At 39.8% G+C, this 19,609-nt stretch overlaps 3 protein-coding genes across 3 annotated transcripts; all 3 read left to right on the top strand.

Moving 5' to 3' along the window:
* The first annotated feature begins 173 nt into the window (after positions 1-173).
* On the top strand, positions 174-3,828 carry si:dkey-33c12.3 (uncharacterized protein LOC335380 homolog). The gene is made up of 3 exons (XM_048204212.1): positions 174-1,280; positions 2,245-2,369; positions 2,527-3,828. The coding sequence occupies exons 1-3, from the start codon at positions 300-302 to the stop codon at positions 2,585-2,587; spliced, it is 1,167 nt and encodes a 388-aa protein (XP_048060169.1). The 5' UTR covers positions 174-299; the 3' UTR covers positions 2,588-3,828.
* Positions 3,829-5,765: 1,937 nt separating this feature from the next.
* mrps26 (mitochondrial ribosomal protein S26) lies at positions 5,766-9,422 on the top strand. The gene is made up of 4 exons (XM_048204210.1): positions 5,766-6,161; positions 6,330-6,476; positions 8,779-8,902; positions 9,001-9,422. Exons 1-4 carry the CDS (start codon positions 5,941-5,943, stop codon positions 9,130-9,132), a joined length of 624 nt encoding a protein of 207 aa, XP_048060167.1. The 5' UTR covers positions 5,766-5,940; the 3' UTR covers positions 9,133-9,422.
* Positions 9,423-11,228: 1,806 nt separating this feature from the next.
* LOC125276591 (serine protease HTRA2, mitochondrial-like) lies at positions 11,229-18,182 on the top strand. Its single transcript, XM_048204209.1, has 8 exons — positions 11,229-11,895; positions 13,221-13,425; positions 14,773-14,967; positions 15,078-15,110; positions 15,344-15,452; positions 15,549-15,618; positions 17,428-17,523; positions 17,612-18,182. The coding sequence occupies exons 1-8, from the start codon at positions 11,459-11,461 to the stop codon at positions 17,775-17,777; spliced, it is 1,311 nt and encodes a 436-aa protein (XP_048060166.1). The 5' UTR covers positions 11,229-11,458; the 3' UTR covers positions 17,778-18,182.
* The last annotated feature ends 1,427 nt before the right edge of the window (positions 18,183-19,609 follow it).

Genomic DNA, 19,609 nt, shown 5'->3' with positions numbered 1-19,609 from the left:
TTCCTCCTGATATGCTACTCCAGCTAAAAAAGAAACACAAAACCAATCGGCAGCATCATGACACTGCTGAGCTGTTGATTGGCTGAGGATCTGTGTGTGTGTGTGTGTACGGAGAGAGTGTGAATGTGTGTCCTGTATAAAGCACACTGCTCTGCAGCATTTCTGAACTGGTGCAGTGCCGGTTCATCTCCACTAATGGTGTGCAGAACAAGGGGGACTTAAAAAGAAAAACTTCTCCAACCAACAAAACATTAACATCATTTGAAAACCAAACAAAAAACAACAAAAAATCCTGCATCATGAGCTTTGACCCATTCATCTCCTCCTCCCTCTCACGGAGAAGGGAAGATTCCCACTCCAGTACCACCACCTATCGGCTCTCCCGGGGGCCCTTATCTTCCTCCAGGAGGCCGATGCGTTTGGAGCCTCTGCAGCGCTGGGAGCAGAGCGACCTGATTCAGGCGAGTGTAGTGAACGCGGAGCTGTTGGAGTTGCGGGCCCAAGAACGAGAGCAGCTGGTGGGTCTAAACAACCGCTTTGCATCCTACATTGAGAAGGTGCGACACCTTGAGCAGCAAAACCGGGCTCTGCTCCTGCAGCTGGAGGCCCTACGGCGCAGGCAGAGTCAGCCGTCCCGCTTGCAGCAGCTCTACCTGCAGGAAGTACGGGGCCTCAGGGAGCAGCTGCACCAAGAGGCCCAGACTAAAGCTCGCATGGAGGCGCAGAGGGAGACGTTGCGAGAGGCGCACGCACAGCTGCACGAGCGCTGGGAGGAAGAGGCACGCCGGCGTAGCCGGGCAGAGGCAGACCTGCAGCGGTTGCGAGAGGAGGCAGGCCAAATTGCTCTGTGCAGCTGTGATGCGGAGGCCAGCGTTGACTCCCTGGCACAGGAGATGACCTTCCTGAAGCAAGTGTTTGCGGAGGAGCAGGAGGGGCTGAGGGTCCAGCTACAGGTTGCCAGCCTCAGCGTGGAGCTGGACACAAGCAGACCAGACCTGTCGGCCGCTCTGAGAGAGATCCGAGCGCAGTATGAGAGCCTGGCTGGACGTAACATGCAAACCGCCGAGGCTTGGTTCCAGGGGAAGGTGGCGAGTGTAGTGGAGCTGACAGATAAGCAGGAGGAGGCTGTGCGCTTGGTACGTGAGGAGACCTCTGAGTACCGACGGCTGCTGCAGTCCCGTTCAGCTGAGGTCGAAGCACTGAGGAACGTCATCGATTCACTGAATGCACAACTAGGGGAACTTGAGGAGACGCAGAACACTGAGGTCACCAAGTACCAGGTATAAATCACTGGAAGTAATCAATAATAATTGCACCACATGTGCAATAAAACCAATTAAATGCCTCTGTAGAGACACTCGTATCATATTTGTATTTAGGGGCATAATACTCAGACAAAATGTGCTAAAAATGCACCTTCAAGGGCACAACAGCTTGTCACTAAGGCCGTACCTTTAAAGAGACTATATCTACCTATTAAAGATGCACATTAGTTGTAATACGTATCCTGAAATTTCTTTGTTCTGCTGAACACAAAGGAAGATGTTTGTAACCAAGCAGATCTCACCCCCCCCTTAGACTACCATAGTAGGACAAAAAATATTTGTCAAGGGGGGGCGAGATTTGCTTGGTTACAAACATTCTTCCAAATATCTTTCTTTGTGTTCAGCAGAACAAAGAAATTTATTCAAGTTTGGAACAACTTGAGAGGGAGTAAATGACAGAATTTTCATTTTTGGGTGAGCTATCCCTTTAAGCTACTACTGTGATACTTTGAAGGATACAAAGGTTTAAAGTTGTCCCTTTATGGGTACTGCCCCAGTAATAAGCTGTTGTCCCATAAAAGTACAATTTTCTTTGTCTAAAGTCTTTGTGCTTCCTCACGAGGCAACAAATGTTGAAACAAAGACTTGACACAGAGACTAAGTCATTGTGCTGACCTTTACTGTTCTACAGTCTCAACATTGATGGAATACTATTTCTGCTGTGCTTTTGTCATTATAATGACCAAGTGATACCAAAGTTGCAGTAATGTTACTGATGCTGACTCATTCCATCAATGCTGAGTCATGACTGACAAACTGAGTAGAACAAATGAGGCTGAGAGGAAAAGGTATTGCTGAGCAAAATCTGTAAGGTCTATGAAGTTACTACTCTGGCACAAATACAGTATAGGAATGTTTCTGTCAGTTAATCACTTAGGCATGAATTTATGCTTTGAAATTTTCTCTGAATAACTTCTAGGGGAAGATAAGTGACCTAGAGAGGGACATTGCTGATGCGAAAGAGGAAATGTCACGCTATTTGCGGGAGTATCAAGATCTGCTTAACGTGAAGATGGCTTTGGATGTTGAGATTGCAGCTTACAGGTAATATCCTTGAAATATGACACTTGCAGTTGAATCAGATTCACATTTAAAAGAATCACAAATATGTAAGACCTAGCTTGGATGGTAGATCACAAATGGGTATTGATGTGATGTGATGTGGTTTGTTTTGAATTGATCTTCATTTTTGTCTTAACAGGAAACTCCTGGAGGGAGAAGAATTTCGATTTACATATTCCACCTTCCCAGCCCTTGCCTAATCCCCTAAAACACAAAATCCCAATAACTCACATTCATCATATTCGTATTTGGAATACCATTGAGGGAGAGACCCACCTTAAGATCCTAAAATACTAAACTACAACATCATCCCCCCAGATTCAAACATTGATAGGCAAATAAACATACTTTTTTCCCCAAAAAACTTGACTAACCAGGGTTGCGTTTCCCAAAAGCATCATAACCCTAACCATATCGTTGAACCATTGCCACCAATGGTCTCTACGATAAACTTAGCTCACAATGCTTTTGAGAAACACAGCCCTGGACCCAAATTCACATCCATAACCATTGTATTTATCTCCGATCCTAGTTCTTTAGTTACCCAAATTCCACCATCTAACCATGAAACAAAGCCTCAGCATATCATTGCTTTAAAGTCAGACGAGCCCTTGTGTCACACAAGAGGTACACATAAGGAGGTCCCCCTTCTTCTTTACACTCGAAATGGAAAAAATGACCACCTTGGAGACATCGCTAGGGGCAGCACTCACTCAGCCAGAGCTCAGTGTCATGTTGGCAGATTCTCATGGAGGACCATAGAAGAACACTATACTGTTCTGCAAATAAATCCATTGTAATGTCTTTATGTTTGATTCCCAGCACCCATTGAGCATCTGATTAGGCAATGATCCCCAATATGCAAACTTTTAACCAATTGTTTGTTGAGGTGAATCGTTGTTCAATCTCAGCTTGCTTTGGATGCAAGGAATAGACTAAAGCCAATTTTGTTAATTTGACATTAGACCAAGAATCAGCCAACAGGAGACTGTCCACCATCCCTGGCTCTTTAGATTATATGTAGTTAGTACAAGAGTTATGTTTTAGTTATGTTAGAATGTGTTATTTTTACTGAACGTTGTAGTAGCCTAACATTTAGTTTACTATCTGTCTGTGTTCTGCTTCTCATATGTTTGTTTTGTTGAGTTTATTTGATTATTTTGCTTTAGCAGTTACAGTGATTGACATGATAAAAGCATGACTGAAAAATCAAGAGTAGAAATAATAAGAGCTCTAAAACTGGAGTTTTTAGACTCGTGGTTAAAATACAGCTATGCTCTCATCTGCTTTTGTTGTGTCATCTAAGTTATAATGTAAGTCAATTATCAGTAATTTGGAAATGAACAAGAAACCGAGTCTGTTCATCTTGACAGTCTCTGAACTGAATGGTGCTGTATGTTTGTACCTGAATACATGCTGAATAAAGCAACAGTACCTCTTCTGCTGTGTGTTTGAGTGTGTGAGCCTTTGCAAGACATGCCTTGAGAGCCAGTCCGAAGCTTGCTCATTAAAATCTAGGAATAGGACGTAAATATGCTCACATTTAATCTAGAACTAGTCTATAATATCCATCATGATTACACAGCGAAAACAAACACCTCTGCACTTAAATCGTTGGAAAACAAACATTATTTGAAAAAGTAACGCGTTACTTTACTAGTTACTTGAAAAGTAATCTGATTACATAACTCACGTTACTTGTAAATCATTACCCCCAGTGTTGCCAAGTCTGTGGTTTTCCCGCAGAATTGGGCTACTTTTACATTGTTGCCGAGGGTTGTTTTTCGTGTCTGTGGGTTGAATCGACCCAAAATAACGTGATATTTAGCCCCTGGAATGCAAATTTTACCTGTGGAGTCCTGCCAAAAATGTGAATTTTACCCCCCAGACTGTTATTTTTACTGTGGGACCCCCTGAAATGCGACTGGGCCAGGGGCGTAGTTTGTGGGGGGGAGGTAACCCCCCCCCCCCCCCCCCCAATATTCAAATCCATCAGTTACAACCCCCCCCCCCCCCCAATACAATACAACCATACCAAAGTTCAACCCCCCCAAAGTTGAAACCAAATCTATGCTCTTGGATTGGGCTAGTTTTGAGGAGCATTTGGATGGGTTTTGTTGTGAAAACCTGGCAACCCTGGTTACCCCCAACACTGCACATAATTACGACTAAGTATATCATTTTTATGTATAGCCTATCATATTTTTCCCCTTATGTGGCAGAAATGGCCTTCCATATAAATCAGTCTCGCAGTTAGTGGCTGTTCATAAGACATTGTGTAAAGATAATGCGTTTTTGTCATGAAACATGTTACAAAACACTTGTTTGTTTAGTATTTTTATCCAACAGTTAAAGGGATAGTTCACCCAAAAATGAAAATGTGATGTTTATCTGCTTACCCCCAGGGCATCCAAGATGTAGGTGACTTTGTTTCTTCAGTAGAACACAAATGATGATTTTTAACTCCAACCGTTGCCGTCTGTCAGTCGTATAATGCATGGCAATGGGAACTCCATCTATAAGAGTCAAAAAAACAACATGCACAGACAAATCCAAATTCAACCCTGCGGCTCGTGACAACACATTGATGTCCTAAGACATGAAAAGATCGGTTTGTGCGAGAAACCGAACAGTATTTATATCATTTTTTACCTCTAATACACCACTATGTCCAACTGCGTTCAGCATCTGGTTAGTGAGGTCAAAAAACGCATTCTGATGACGTAAGTGATCTCTCGCACTTTACTTCAATGAGTGCAAGACCTCACCGGATGCTGAACGCAGTTGGACATAGTGGTGTATTAGAGGTAAAAAATTATATAAATACTGTTCGGTTTCTCGCACAAACCGATCTTTTCGTGTCTTAGGACATCAATGTGTTGTCACGAGCCGCAGGGATTAATTTGGATTTGTCTATGCATGTTGTTTTTTTGACTCTTATAGATGGAGTTCCCATTGCCATGCATTATACGGCTGACAGACCGCAACGGTTGGAGTTAAAAATCATTATTTGTGTTCTACTGAAGAAACAAAGTCACCTACATCTTGGATGCCCTGGGGTAAGCAGATAAACATCAAATTTTTATTTTTGGGTGAACTATCCCTTTAAGACCACCTGATTACCTTGTTGCCTAATTTATACCACCTCCAAACGCTTTTAGATAGTTTTTTCCCCCAGATATGTCTTCCTCAGAGGTAGGCTAGAAGATTTAATGGAACAGTTAAGGAACATAAATCATTAAGATGAACCAGAATCGTTAATTAGCCTACCTCACGACCCCATCCCTGTACTGAACGCGTTCACAGACAGTTCTGTTTATTTCCAGCGTGAGGCAGTAGAGAGGGCTTTGCGTTCAGTTCAGCCAGTGATTGTACATCGAGTAAAGAAACATCTTCCGTGGTTAAAGTTCAAGAACATGGCGGCCTCAGTGAAGATGCTCAATGTTATTTAGCCATGCTGGAATCTGTTACTTGTGCTTTATTCATTCATTCATTCCTTCAGGTTTTAACTGTATAGACGCTTACCCTTAATCATAACTAGATATTCTTCAACATGTTGCGGGCTTTATCGAGGTGTCATGATCCTGTAGTCCGTCTTCTCGCTCCTCGCTCTACTGTTTTGGTCGAAACTGTCAGGGGAAGAAAATCTCGCACAGACCCCAAAGCGAAGTCAAAATTGGGCCGGATCAAGACTCCCCCTCCCGTGGATCCAGTGGAAATGGTTGTACTAAAGGAGCGTTTCACTGAGTACAATTTGATCCTAAGAGCCCTGCGGTAAGACTGCATGACATTAAATCATTTCCTCACTGATTATGATGTCCAGTGAATGCAGATCTGTGATTATCAAGGTCACTCTACCCCTTTAATTGTCTCTTTATTATTACAGTGGTATCTTTTGCCATTTGAGATTGACAATCATACATAAACATTTTATGCATGTAGACTTGAGTTCAAGGAGCAGGTGTTGAGGAAGAAATATGAAGATGAGGTTGGTTCCGCCGCAGAGGAGAGAGCTAAAAGAGAGGCTGAAGAGCATCGGTCACTAATGGCCTGGAATGATGCTGAAAACCTCAGATTACGTAAAATACGGTGAGTAGATGTGATAACTGTGAGATATCAGATATGTACGTGAGGATCATTCTGTGAAAAGGGTCTGTCTGTGTCCCACAGTACTACAAACCACGGCTCAGTTGAGCTTATATTGCTTTATATTATTGCTGCTATTAAAGGTGCAATATGTAAGATTTTGTCAATTGCGTCATACCTGCATTATCCTCGGTTTCCGGTTTTATTTTGTAGAAACCATGGAAACACCAAAGATGCTTTAATATACATGTTTTAATAGACAAGGGAACAACTGTTTGGTTACATTTATAGACAGAAAAATAAAAGTTGTTATATAGCTCAACACGTTTAGTCTTATTGTTAAAATCTAATTTTCTTTATTTTTTGCGAGTACCATGCTTTACCATGCCTCAGAGAAAAACACTATTTTGTGAAGTAGCTAACATGGCATAATCAGATGCAGCTTTATTTTTAGTAACAGTAATACAGAATTTTATCCATCATACGTTTTAAAATTAATTGCATGCCATTTATCAACACGAGCCATCCAACATGTAATTTAATATTCTAAAATCGATCTATCTTACTGCATTGTGTCTCAAACAAGTGTCTCACAGCAGCCGCCGAGCGAACGCACAGAATAACGTTATAACATCATTTTCAACACACTCAAATGTATCTAATATGATAAACAGAGCTGCGTTACCTCATACTCATGACCGGAAAAGCGGAAGCAGCGCCGGTGACTGTGGCATAATAAAAGTCCCGCTGCTTGCAGCGTGTGTTGCGCAATCACTCCAGCTCCTCGTTCAGCTCCCACAACACTCGGTCCTGCTCTGCTTCATACTACAGTAATGTTAATAATCACATCCATGAACATGATTTCTTTCTGAGTCCTACCCTTATTCTTTTGCACCGTCCGTTGAGATGGAGACCACATGTCCCAAGATTCTGTGCTCAAACTTGGCGTCATGAAGCTACACCTTTGTTTTGAATAGGCCTGTAGCGACCTCTAGCGGACAGAAAATATTACATAGTGCACCTTTAAAGTTATGCTGTGTACATGTTTAATGTAAGAAATGTTTGTAAGGTTAACTTATATTGCTTTATATTTTAACTGCTATTAATGGAACATAAAATAAATCACACAATCAGATACAGACCTGTTGTATGCTAATAATTATAGCTACAAACCTATCCCTAAAATAATATAAAAAATACACAGTTTCATAATTAAAATACTTTAAAACTGGGGGGAAAACAGGATGAGTTCTGGCTGGGATACGCTTAAATGGATAGTTCACCCTTAATTAAATTTAATCATCAGCATCAGGCTACGCAAAAGTATCACAGAATGATCCCATGTGACATGTGCCATATATTCCAAGTGTTCTGGGGGTATACAATGGGGTTTGGTGAAAAACACAGAAATTTAATGCATTATTTAACTCAATTCTTGACCTTGGCCTATTCTGCACGGCTGCATGATGCTCTGCAGTTCAATCTGATTGGATTAATAAGATTATCATGTGACATGAAATACAACCCATGTACCTTCTTTTCTGAGGTGAATATATATCCGTTGTGTTCATCAAAATATATATGTTCACATCTGTCATTCTAACTGTATTTTGATAGAGTTCTGGTCCGGTGATATTTAACTCTGTGTAGAAAGTACACGGATACTTTTTTGGGATTTCTAGGCATTGTATTTCATGTCTTGTTTTTGTTAATCTCATTTTCTTTTTTCTTAACTTGTATGCATTTTCTCTGCAAGATGGAGTGAATTTCGTTTAATAATACATTACAAGCAGTTACATTACTTTTGTGGTCCATAAATTAGAATTAGAACACCACCATGCTAAGTTATTTATGACTCAATTTTCATTTTAGGGTGAACTATCCCTTTAAGGCCCGTTCACACCAAGAACGATAACTATATTAACGTCCACACCAGCAGATGATATCGTTCTGTTTATTATAAGTGCACACTACAGTTTTGTTATCTGCCATTTTAAATGTGTGAGCTCTTTAAAGCAGGATGGATTCTAATTGGCTGTCAGTGTATTTATCATTCATCAACTGGAAAAATATCGTACTGAAAGTGATTAAGTATATAGTTTCTCTGTGCAGTTATTGTTATAATTGTGGACTCTGCTATTCTTTAATATTTAGAATGACTTTTAGAACTTTATTGTTACCATTATAGTTCTCATTCTTGGTGTGAATATGTCTTTACCGCTTCGTTTGTAGTACTGCAGGATGCAGTAGAATAGACTGCATTTTGTTGTTGATTGAAACGTATGTGTATGATCTGGTCTTCCAGAGAGCAGCGTGTGCAGAAGGAGGCTGAGGAAGCGGAAATGAAAAGGAGAGAAGCAGTCCTTTTACGCCAGCAAGAGTTGGAGAACTACATTAAAGAGAAAGAAAGACAAATTCTTCAACTACAGGTGAATCTTTCAGTATTTTGCAATGATAGGATGCAACAGAACAAGGTGGGAGGGGGTTATGGTTTTATGATTTAACTCTTTGCATTCCTCTGTTTCAGGAAGAGGCAAAGGACTTCATCACACTGGGTAATCTAGATCAGCGGATTGAAGAGGCTCTTGACAACCCGAAAAACTACAATTTTGCCATCGATAAAGAAGGACGTATTGTCAAACGGACTGCGTTTCAGTGATAAAAACACAATTAGAAGAACAAAAATACCTATGTAAATAAAATATATACTGTCAGTGTCATGGTTTAAGCTGTTTGTTTGGATAAAAAAAAAGTTTTTTCTCAAAATTGATTCACATGAGTTCTTTGTCTTCTGACACTTTATGAGAGAGTCAGTGGATGTAGTGAGTGATATCTTTCTGTGTGTGTACTGTGTGAGGAACTCATTTTCAAAATGTCTCAAATATACTTGTCTCTTGGAACTGATTTGTTAAGATGGTGTTCATTAATTAAAACAGTTCATACAGTAAATGCTCCAACCAATGTTGTCGTAGTTGGCATCTAAAAATGCCCACATAAAGTGAGATGGTCCTCACTGCAGAACCTGAGATCCAGAGGGCGAGGTTGGATCCAGATCCAACTCCTCCCACTTTACAAATCCCTAAACCTACCCATCTCTGCCCCCTGGATCTAAACTTACCCGTCTCTGCCCCCTGAATCTGGATCCAACTCCTTCCACTTTTCATATCCTTAAACCTACCTGTCTCCACCCTCTGGATCTGGATCCAACTCCTCCCACTTTAAATATCCCTAAACCTACCTGTCTCCGCCCCCTGGATCTGGATCCAACTCCTCCCACTTTACAAATCCTTAAACCTACCTGTCTCCGCCCCTTGGATCTAAACCTACCCGTCTCACCCCCTGGATCTAAACCTACCCGTCTCACCCCCTGGATCTAAACCTACCCGTCTCCACCCCCTGGATCCAGATCCAACTCCTCCCACTTTAAATATCCCTAAACCTACCTGTCTCCGCCCCTTGGATCTAAACCTACCCGTTTCCACCCCCTGGATCCAGATCCAACTCCTTCCACTTTACATATCCTTAAACCTACCTGTCTCCGCCCCCTGGATCTGGATCCAACTCCTCCCACTTTACATATCCTTAAACCTACCCATCTCCACCCTCTGGATCTCGTGTGCTCTGCAGTGTGGGGCTACTGAATAAAGTTCCAGTAAGGGGTGTGGTGTGCAGTAAATGAATCATAATTTCTTTAAATGTAGAAAAAAAGAACTTACCACAGAAGATAATTTTGTCTCATCCCTCAGTTTGTAAAGTGATCATCCCTGTGCCGTAGTGATGGGTGCTTTTGAAAGCTTCGAAACCTTTGTGAATCATTTGTTTCGAACCAGTGATTTGAAACGAGGCTTCGTTACACTAAATGATTCGAAATTTTAATGGTTCATGAACCAGTTTCTATATATGATTTTTTTACCAAATTTTATTTAAAGGATTAGTTCACTTTCAAATAAAATTTTCCCGTATAATTTATGGAAAAATGGAACTGGCGCTGCGTTCGTTCCGTAAGTAGAATAGGGAAGGTGTAGGACATACAGCGTAAGCTTTCTGAAGAATAGGAAGGCGATCATTCTGGAAGGCGATCATTTGTTTATATAAAGCATATACATTTGCAATTTTTTCGAAAATGACCGATCGTTTCGCTAGATAAGACCTTTATTCCTCGTCTGGTATCGTTTAAAGCCCTTTGAAGGTGCACTGAAACTGTAATTTTGATCTTCAACCGTTTGGAGGCCTTTGAAGTCCACTATAAGGAGAATAATTCTGCAATGTTTTCATCAAAAACCTTAATTTCTTTTCTACTCAAGAAAGATATGAACATCTTGGATGACATGGGGGTGAGTAAATTATGAGGAAAATTTTATTTGAAAGTGAACTAATCCTTTAATGACACATTTGTATAATAAAAGGAAGAGTTGTATTCGGGACTGAGTTTTTGCTGCATTACACTGGTCTGTGGATTTTTGAGCGCTTCGAAACAGTGAATCATTTTGCAAAGCTTGATTTGTGGTTTTGAAAAGCTTCGTTTCTCCCATCACTAGCTGTGCCCTAGATATAACATTTTTAAATAATAGCCACTTTAATAGTATATTAAAGAACACATTCTTGCCCCAAATTAATTAAAGATAATAGATTTTCTAATTGAGTAGAGCTTCCGATGCTGTATTCTCAACCACATACTAGCACACTAGTAAGAATAGTATGCTAGTATGCGGTTCCGAATTTAGCCCCTCTCTCATCAGACATGTCCAGACATGCGCAGATGCGTTGGGCAACTACTACTTCCGGTAAAGTCACAGACTCCACAGTCAGAGTAGAGGATTTGACAGGCACACATCTACAAGCTTATGCGAAGAATATTATAGAATAGAATGAAGAAAAATTATTTTCAAAGAAACTTTTGCTAATATAATGTGTTAGACACAGCGATGTCAAAGTCCTGCTTCCATCTGGATTGAGTTTTTCTACCACGATACATCTGATGCAACATGGCAACATCATATGTCAATCGATGTCTCATAAGGACAATCACGAGATGTCTCCGTCGGCAACCAAATGTTATGACAGCAAGGCCTTTAGGACACTTTTCTAACACTTCTTCAGGTAAGCAGGAACATGTAGAAGTACAACCTGTAGTTTCACACCGGGGTTCAGGAGGCAGCAGTCGCACCGCTCCCCTGGCAGTCGCTTTGGGACTCGGAGGAGCAGCAGCAGCAGCCTTACTATATTCATTAAGAGACGAGAACAATAAAGATGCCCTACAGAGGACAGTCGCGGTCAGGAATTTGCTGATTGACAGCATACTACCTACTGTCCAGTGTGCCTCTCCATTTAAACCCGACAGTCCGCGGTACAAGTACAATTTCATCGCGGATGTGGTTGAGAAGTCCACTCCTGCTGTAGTCTACATCGAGATAGTTGGGCGGTGAGTCTGTCAAAAATACAAAAAAACCGTGTACTAGTTCCGCTGAACACACCTTAAACTAGCCTAAAAGGGTCTTAGCTGGCTTAAATATGGCCTCTTATCCTGGTCAAGCTGATGAAGTAAATTACCCAAGCCTTTCTTAAACTAGCCAACAGACCACAGCCTGACTTGGAGTCGAGCAAACCAGTTTAGGCTGGTTTGAGTTGTTTTTCTCAACAGGGAACTTTTGAATCATTTAAAGCAGGGATGGGCAACTTCAGTCCTGGAGGGCCACTGCCCAGCAGAGTTTAGCTCCAACCCTAATCAAACACACCTGAACCAGCTAATCAAGGTCTTCAGGATTAATAGAAAGAAATAGGCAAGTGAGTTTTTATCAGGGATGGAGATAAACTCTGCAGGACACTGGCCCTCCAGGACCCGAGTTGCCCATCCCTGATTTAAAGGATTAGTTCACTTTCAAATTAAAATTTCCTGATAATTTACTCACCCCCATGTCATCCAAGATGTTCATGTCTTTCTTTCTTCAGTTGAAAGAAATTAAGGTTTTTGAGGAAAACATTCCAGGATTTTTCTCCATATAGTGGACTTCAATGGAGCCCAAACGGTTGAAGGTCAAAATTACAGTTTACAGCGATCCCAGACGAGAAATAAGGGTCTTATCTAGAGAAACCATCGCTCATTTTCTAAAAAAAAATTAAAATTTTATACGTTTTAACCATAAATGCTCATCTTGAACTAGCTCTCTTCTTCTTCTCTATTTGAATTCCGGCAGTGTAGACACTGCTAAGTGTATTACTGCCCTCCACAGGTCAACGTTTGAATTAAATTGTCATGTGCAATATGCTAGTGCAAGTATATAACAATTAGTTCAAACTTTGACCTATGGAGGGCAGTAATACACTTAGCAGTGTCTACACTGCCGGAATTAAAATAGAGAAGAAGAAGAGAGCTAGTTCAAGATGAGCATTTATGGTTAAAACATATATAATTTAATTTTTTTTTTTTAGAAAATGAGCGATGGTTTCTCTAGATAAACCCCTTATTTCTCGTCTGGGATTGTGTAGAATGCTTTGAAGCTGCAATTAAACTGTAATTTTGACCTTCAACTGTTTGGGGTCCATTGAAGTCCACTATATGGAGAAAAATCCTGGAATGTTTTCATCAAAAACCTTAATTTCTTTTCTACTGAAGAAAGAAAGACATAAACATCTTGGATGACATGGGGGTGAGTAAATTATCAGGAAATTTTAATTTGAAAGAGAACTAATCCTTTAACATGTGTGAACTTATTGTGTCTTGTATTATATACTGTTTTTTTTTTTTAGACACCCTTTTTCTGGCCGTGAGGTGCCCATCTCGAATGGCTCTGGCTTCATCATAAGCAGTGATGGCCTGATAGTCACCAATGCTCACGTGGTTGCCAACAAGCGTGGAGTCCGTGTCAAACTGACCAATGGAGAGACTTATAATGCCACTGTCCAGGATGTAGACCAGGCTGCAGACATCGCCACCATCAAAATCAATGCTAAGGTAGCATTCAGATCATCAAAAGAATAAATTACATTTCAAAATATATGAAAATAGAATTAAATTGTAATAATAATGTCGTTTGGAAGCCTAGATTTCTTTCAAAACATTTTCAATGGTTTATATACACCATTGAATTTGTCATTATATATCATTACTCCAGTCTTCAGTGTCACATGATCCTTCAGAAATCATTCAAATATGCAGATTTGCTACTCAAGGAATATTTATTATTATTATCAATGTTTAAACAGTTGTGTACGATTCTTTGATAAATAGAAAGTTCAAAAGAACAGCATTTACTTGAAATAAAATCTTTTGTAACATTATAAATGTATTTTTTACTGTCACTTTTGATCTATTTAATGCATCCTTGCTGAATAAGAGTATTAATTTCTTAAAAAATAAATAAATAAATAAAATCTTACTGACCCAAAACTTTTGAATGGTAATATATAATGTTACAAAATCTTTCTGCTTCAGATAAATGCTGTTCTTTTGAACTTTCTCTTCATCAAAGAACCCTGAAAAAAATTGTACACAACTGTTTTCAACATTGATAATAATAATAAATGTTTCTTGAGCAGCAAATCAGCATATTAGAATGATTTCTGAAGGATCATGTGACACTGAAGACTGGAGTAAAGATGCTGAAAATTCAGCTTTGATCACAGGAATAAATTACATTTTAAAATATATTCAAATAGAAAACGGTTATTTAAAATTGTAGTAATATTTCACAATATTACTGTGTTTTTTGTATTTTTAATCAAATAAATGCAGCCTTGGTGAGCAGTTTTTAAAAAACATTAAAAATCTTAATGGCAGTGTATATATAGTGCCATGCTCTGTCTGAATACTCTATTCTGATTGGCTGGAAGGTGTGCATTCACACTGTGTAATGCACTGGTAGTTTCCGTCAGTTTAATTACCTTTCTATATTAATACACTGCATTCATTGAAACGCACTCCATTTGCACACAGAGATAGAAAATCGCACTGCGCAACACTGGCCTGTGACTTTTATACATATAATAGCTTTGCTACTGAATTCCTACATTATATTACTCAGCAACAAGGGGGTAACATAGATGTTTTTTTAAGTAATTAAACTCACAGCTTCATTGTTAGTAGAGAGAGACTACACAGACGCAGATAATTCACTCATGCATCTCTCATCTCTCGATAATTCATTCAAATAAATGTTATAATTCAACCAAACAAATGTAATCTTACCTCACTACCTTATCTCTGTGTCTGATTTAAAGCAGGCAGAATGCTAGATCCAAAGAGCCATAACTCACGAAATATATATCACATAGTCTCATTGTGTTCTCTGTCTCATCCCAGCATCCCCTCCCAACGTTGCGTCTTGGTCAGTCATCTGATGTGCGTCAGGGTGAGTTCGTGGTTGCCATGGGAAGCCCCTTTTCTCTTAAAAACACAATCACATCTGGAATCATCAGCTCTGTCCAGAGAGGCAGTAGAGAACTGGGCCTGTCCAACTCCAACATGGACTACATCCAGACTGATGCTACCATAGACGTAAGTGCACAGGAAATGACATTGGAGAATTTGGGTGTAATAAACTCTATATTTGTGTCATTAATAATTAAATATATTGCATCACTTAGTAGTTAATTTCTATTTTACAGTTTGGAAATTCGGGAGGTCCCCTTATAAACCTGGTGAGTCACTGACATTTACATAACATACTGCTTGTGGCTTTTGGGTTTTAGGAACAAGGAAGTTGAGGTGTTTCATTTCGCACATCAAATTTCATTTATAGTTCATATGACTAATAATAGAATAACAAATATAAACAACAAGAAGAATCTAATCAATCTATCTGAGAACCTAATGATTGGTCATGTGTTAGCCTCGTGTAATGAACTGACGTTTCTATGTTTGTAACCTTCAGGATGGGGATGTCATCGGAATTAATACTATGAAAGTGACTGCAGGAATTTCCTTCGCTATTCCCTCAGACAGAGTCCGTCTCTTCCTTGAGCGTGCTGCAGACAAGCAGAGTAAGAATGACCTTTGACCTCACATGTTCTTGTTATCATTTGTTTTGAGCTCATTGATTGTTTTTGACGTGTATCGTTTTTTTTTTTTTTTCCCAGAGTCCTGGTTTGGAGAATCGGGATCAAAACGGCGTTACATTGGAGTGATGATGTTGACTTTGACCCCCAGGTGCCAAACTGTTCTTTGATACCAGACCCTTAAGGCCCCGATATACTCACAGTGAAGTTGTTTTTCGTTCTTTGCTTAGGGGTAAAACGGGTTAACGAACATCCACTACTGATGAGAGCAGCGTTTAGATGAATATGTAAATATGAGCTGCACTTTCCTCTCAATAACAAGTCAAGTCACCTTTATTTATACAGTGCTTTTTATAATGCAAATGGTGTCAAAGCAGCTTTACAGTGGTAGAGGGAACATCATTTTGGCTGTACAGGAGCTCTAGAAGAAAATGGTGTCATTGTCCAGCTTAAGTAAGTTCAGTATTGATTCAGTGTGTTGTAAAAATCAATAGTTATTTATTTAGTTAAAGGGTTAGTTCACCCAAAAATAAAAATAATATTATTAATTACTCACCTTCATGCCGTTCCACACCCGTAAGACCTTTGTTAATCTTCGGAACACAAATTAAGATATTTTAGTTTAAATCCGATGGCTCCGTGAGGCCTCCATAGGGAGCAATGACATTTCCTCTCTCGAGATCCATAAAGGTACTAAAAACATATTTAAATCAGTTCATGTGAGTACAGTGGTTCAATATTAATATTATAAAGCGACGAGAATATTTTTGGAGCGCCAAAAAAACGAAATAACGACTTATTTAGTGATGGCCGATTTCAAAACACTGCTTCATGAAGCATTAGAGCATAAATGAATCAGTGTATCGAATCATGATTCAGATCGCGTGTCAAACTGCCAAACGGCTGAAATCACGTGACTTTGGCGCTCCGAACAGCAGATTCGATACACTGATTCATTTGTGCTCCGATGCTTCCTGAAGCAGTGTTTTGAAATCGGCCATCACTAAATAAGTCGTTATTTAGGTTTTTTTGGCGCTCCAAAAATATTCTCGTCGCTTTATAATATTAATAAATTATTATATAATATTTTTTAATACCTTTATGGATCTTGAGAGAGGAAGTGTCCATTGGAGGCCTCACGGAGCCATCGGATTTCAACTAAAATATCTTAGTTTGTGTTCTGAAGATTAATGAAGGTCTTACGGGTGTGGAACGGCATGAGGGTGAGTAATAAATGACATAATTTTCATTTTTGGGTGAACTAACCCTTTAATTTATCTATACCCCCCCCCCCCCCCCGAGTATTCGATTTCTTGTTTTTGAAACCGGTCGATGATCTAAATTGCCAAAATGGCCATCCGTAGTTTTTATCACGCTGGTGTTAGTTCAAGTGTTTCCTTCTTCTTGGTTTTATTTCCTTAATTGATGCTAAAAAAATGGGGGTGTAACATCATGATTGACAGCTGAGAATGACAGGTTCGCTGAATGAAGCAGTCACTGAGGCGCCAACAGACTTGTTTTCTGGATTTTCTGTAGCTGATTGGAGCTTTAACTTTAATTTCTACATTTCCATAACTGTTTATTTCACACCGACATAATGAGTTGTTCTGAGTTTGGGCGGGACATTGATATCGCGCCTCCACTTCACGCTCACTGCGCAGACTCGGGCTCCAAGTTCACTGTGTGCAGACTCAAGACTCAAGATGTCAGTGCCATAGTTATGTATCAACTTCAATTACTACAATGAAAGAGAGTGAAGGTGTGTCGTCCATCTTTTTTTAGTCTATGGTTTATACCAACCAAGCTGTCTTGAGCTCCAAACAAACTTTTGGTCTGATTTTGTTCAACATCACAGTTCGTTCTTTGAATTCACTTAAAGTATTTCGGGTTCTTAAGAATGTGTGAGATGGTCACTGAGTCAAGTGACTTTTTTAAACTTTCAAATGTTGTCTTTCCTCAGTATCATCGAAGAGCTGAAGATGCGTGACATGTCCTTTCCTGATGTTTCTCATGGAGTTCTTATCCACCGTGTTATTATAGGATCTCCAGCCAGTAGGTAAGCAGCAATGGTCTGACCTTAGTGCTGTGGTCTGTTGATAGAGGCCTCCTATTGTTGATGCCGTTTCTTGTTTTCTGTTTCACAGAGCCGGAATGAAACCAGGGGATGTTATTGTTGAGATAAACGGGGCAAAGGTGAACACGTCAGAAGAGATCTATAACGCTGTGAGGACAAGCGACAGCTTAAACATGGTGGTCCGCCGGGGTGCCGACCTCCTCATGCTGCACATGACCCCAGAGTCCACAGAGTGACATCATGTGAAGCTTATGCATTAAAAAAAAGAGAGAGTAAGAAATGGTTTTGCTGAGGATAGATGGTGAGAAATGAGAAGCGAGAGATAATTTGAGAATCAATGTGACGAATTTTTTTAATAATGTAAAGGTCTGAACAGTCTAGTTTGTTTAGCCAAGCTAGACATTTGTGTAGTTGAAATCTTTTAATTGTGCAGTTTGTGCACGTTTTTGGAAGTATATGAATTAGTGTGGATGATTCTGAGAATTGCACTGGATTAATATCAAGGTCCTCGCAAACTACACTGTATCAGTATTGTTTTTTTCAAGGAAATCCACTAATTATTCGTGTATGGGAAACACGATCGTCAAAAGATAAGTGAACATTTGACCATTATAATAAAAGTGGGTGCTATTATTACGACATTGCAGATGTTTTGTACTGAATCTCATGTTACAACGTTTGTCCTTTTAAATACATTTAAAAAAAAAAACTGTGATTTTGCAGTAAAACATGGGAATATCAAAGTATTTGGCTCATCTCCATTATATATTCACAGAACCTTCAGAAAGTAATCAACTCCCACTGACTCATTTTGATGTTTGTAGATTCTAGAACAGATTCTGAGTTTAGATTACCCTGGTAATGGCATCCTGGTTTGTGGTTACTGAATTTCCATTCTGAACGTGCAGAGCTCATGCGAAAGTAACCAAATAGACTTTGATCCAGAAAATTAATATCAACATGTTTATCCGCCCACACACAAAGTTGTTGACCCTTTTCACATTTCCGTTCTTCTCAGAAGGAGAAATTGTCACATTTGGGTAAAAATTTTTTTTTTTTAAATGAAAATACATAAAACTTTACTAGATTTGGGATGTTGAAAACTGGAAACGTGTCATCACAGGGTGTGAAAAAGCTCAAAAGCTGTTGTTTTTCAGTCTACTACACAACTATCGTCGCCGATGTCAGTTCCAGTCAAAATGCATTTCACATTACAGGTCTCATTGTAGACAGGTCTAGATATTTTTAATGGCGCCCAACACACTATGTGATAGCCTTGATTTTCTGCTTACCGGACCTATAATGCCTCTTTTACAAGATGTAATATAAGTTTCTGGCCCCAGAATGTGTCTGTGAAGTTTCAGCTCAAAATACTCCACAGATCATTTATTGTAGCTTGACAAATTTGCCCCTAATTTGGGTGTGAGCAAAAACACCGTTTTTGTGTGTGTCCCTTTAAATGCAAATGAGCTGCTGCTCCCGGCTGCTTTCCAGAAGAGGGCGGAGCTTTAACAGCTCACGCTTCGGTTGCTCAACAAAGCTGGAGAATCTCACGCAGACAAAATGAGGATTGTAAGTAACGGTGTTCAGCCTTACATTGTTCAAACCGGAGTCGTTTGTGAAGCAGTTTGGTTCTTCCTCTTCTCTAAAGCAGCCCAACATGGCCTCACCCCCTTTGTTGGGTGTCCTCTAAATTTTAGGGTTTGTGATGTTACTAACCCGGGAAGAAGCTCGTTGTAGTCCCTACAAGCCGTTTGTAGTCCTTAAACAGCGATTTCTGTTAAAGAAAATATCTCCCTTTGCATTGTTGTAACTTTGCAGATGTTGTTTATGCTCAAACAGCAACATTACACACTCAATAAAGTTAAAAAAGTGAAATCATCATCAACCACCCCTTTAATGGAGAGTGTAGAAAAAAGCCTAACATTGGAAGCACATCAGTGCTCGTTCACGTGTTAAGTGACGATGGCTCTCTGAGAGAAGCTCTGATTCGTCGCCTATACACATGAGATATTTAGCACGCAGGTTAAAAATCTAGACCTGTCTGCAATACCAGTCCTGTAGTATG

The sequence above is a fragment of the Megalobrama amblycephala genome, linkage group LG10 (assembly GCF_018812025.1).
Source record: "Megalobrama amblycephala isolate DHTTF-2021 linkage group LG10, ASM1881202v1, whole genome shotgun sequence".
Taxonomy (NCBI): Eukaryota; Metazoa; Chordata; class Actinopteri; order Cypriniformes; family Xenocyprididae; genus Megalobrama; species Megalobrama amblycephala.
The sequence above is the reverse complement of the archived record's forward strand: the minus strand, read 5'-3'. Positions and strand labels throughout refer to the sequence as shown.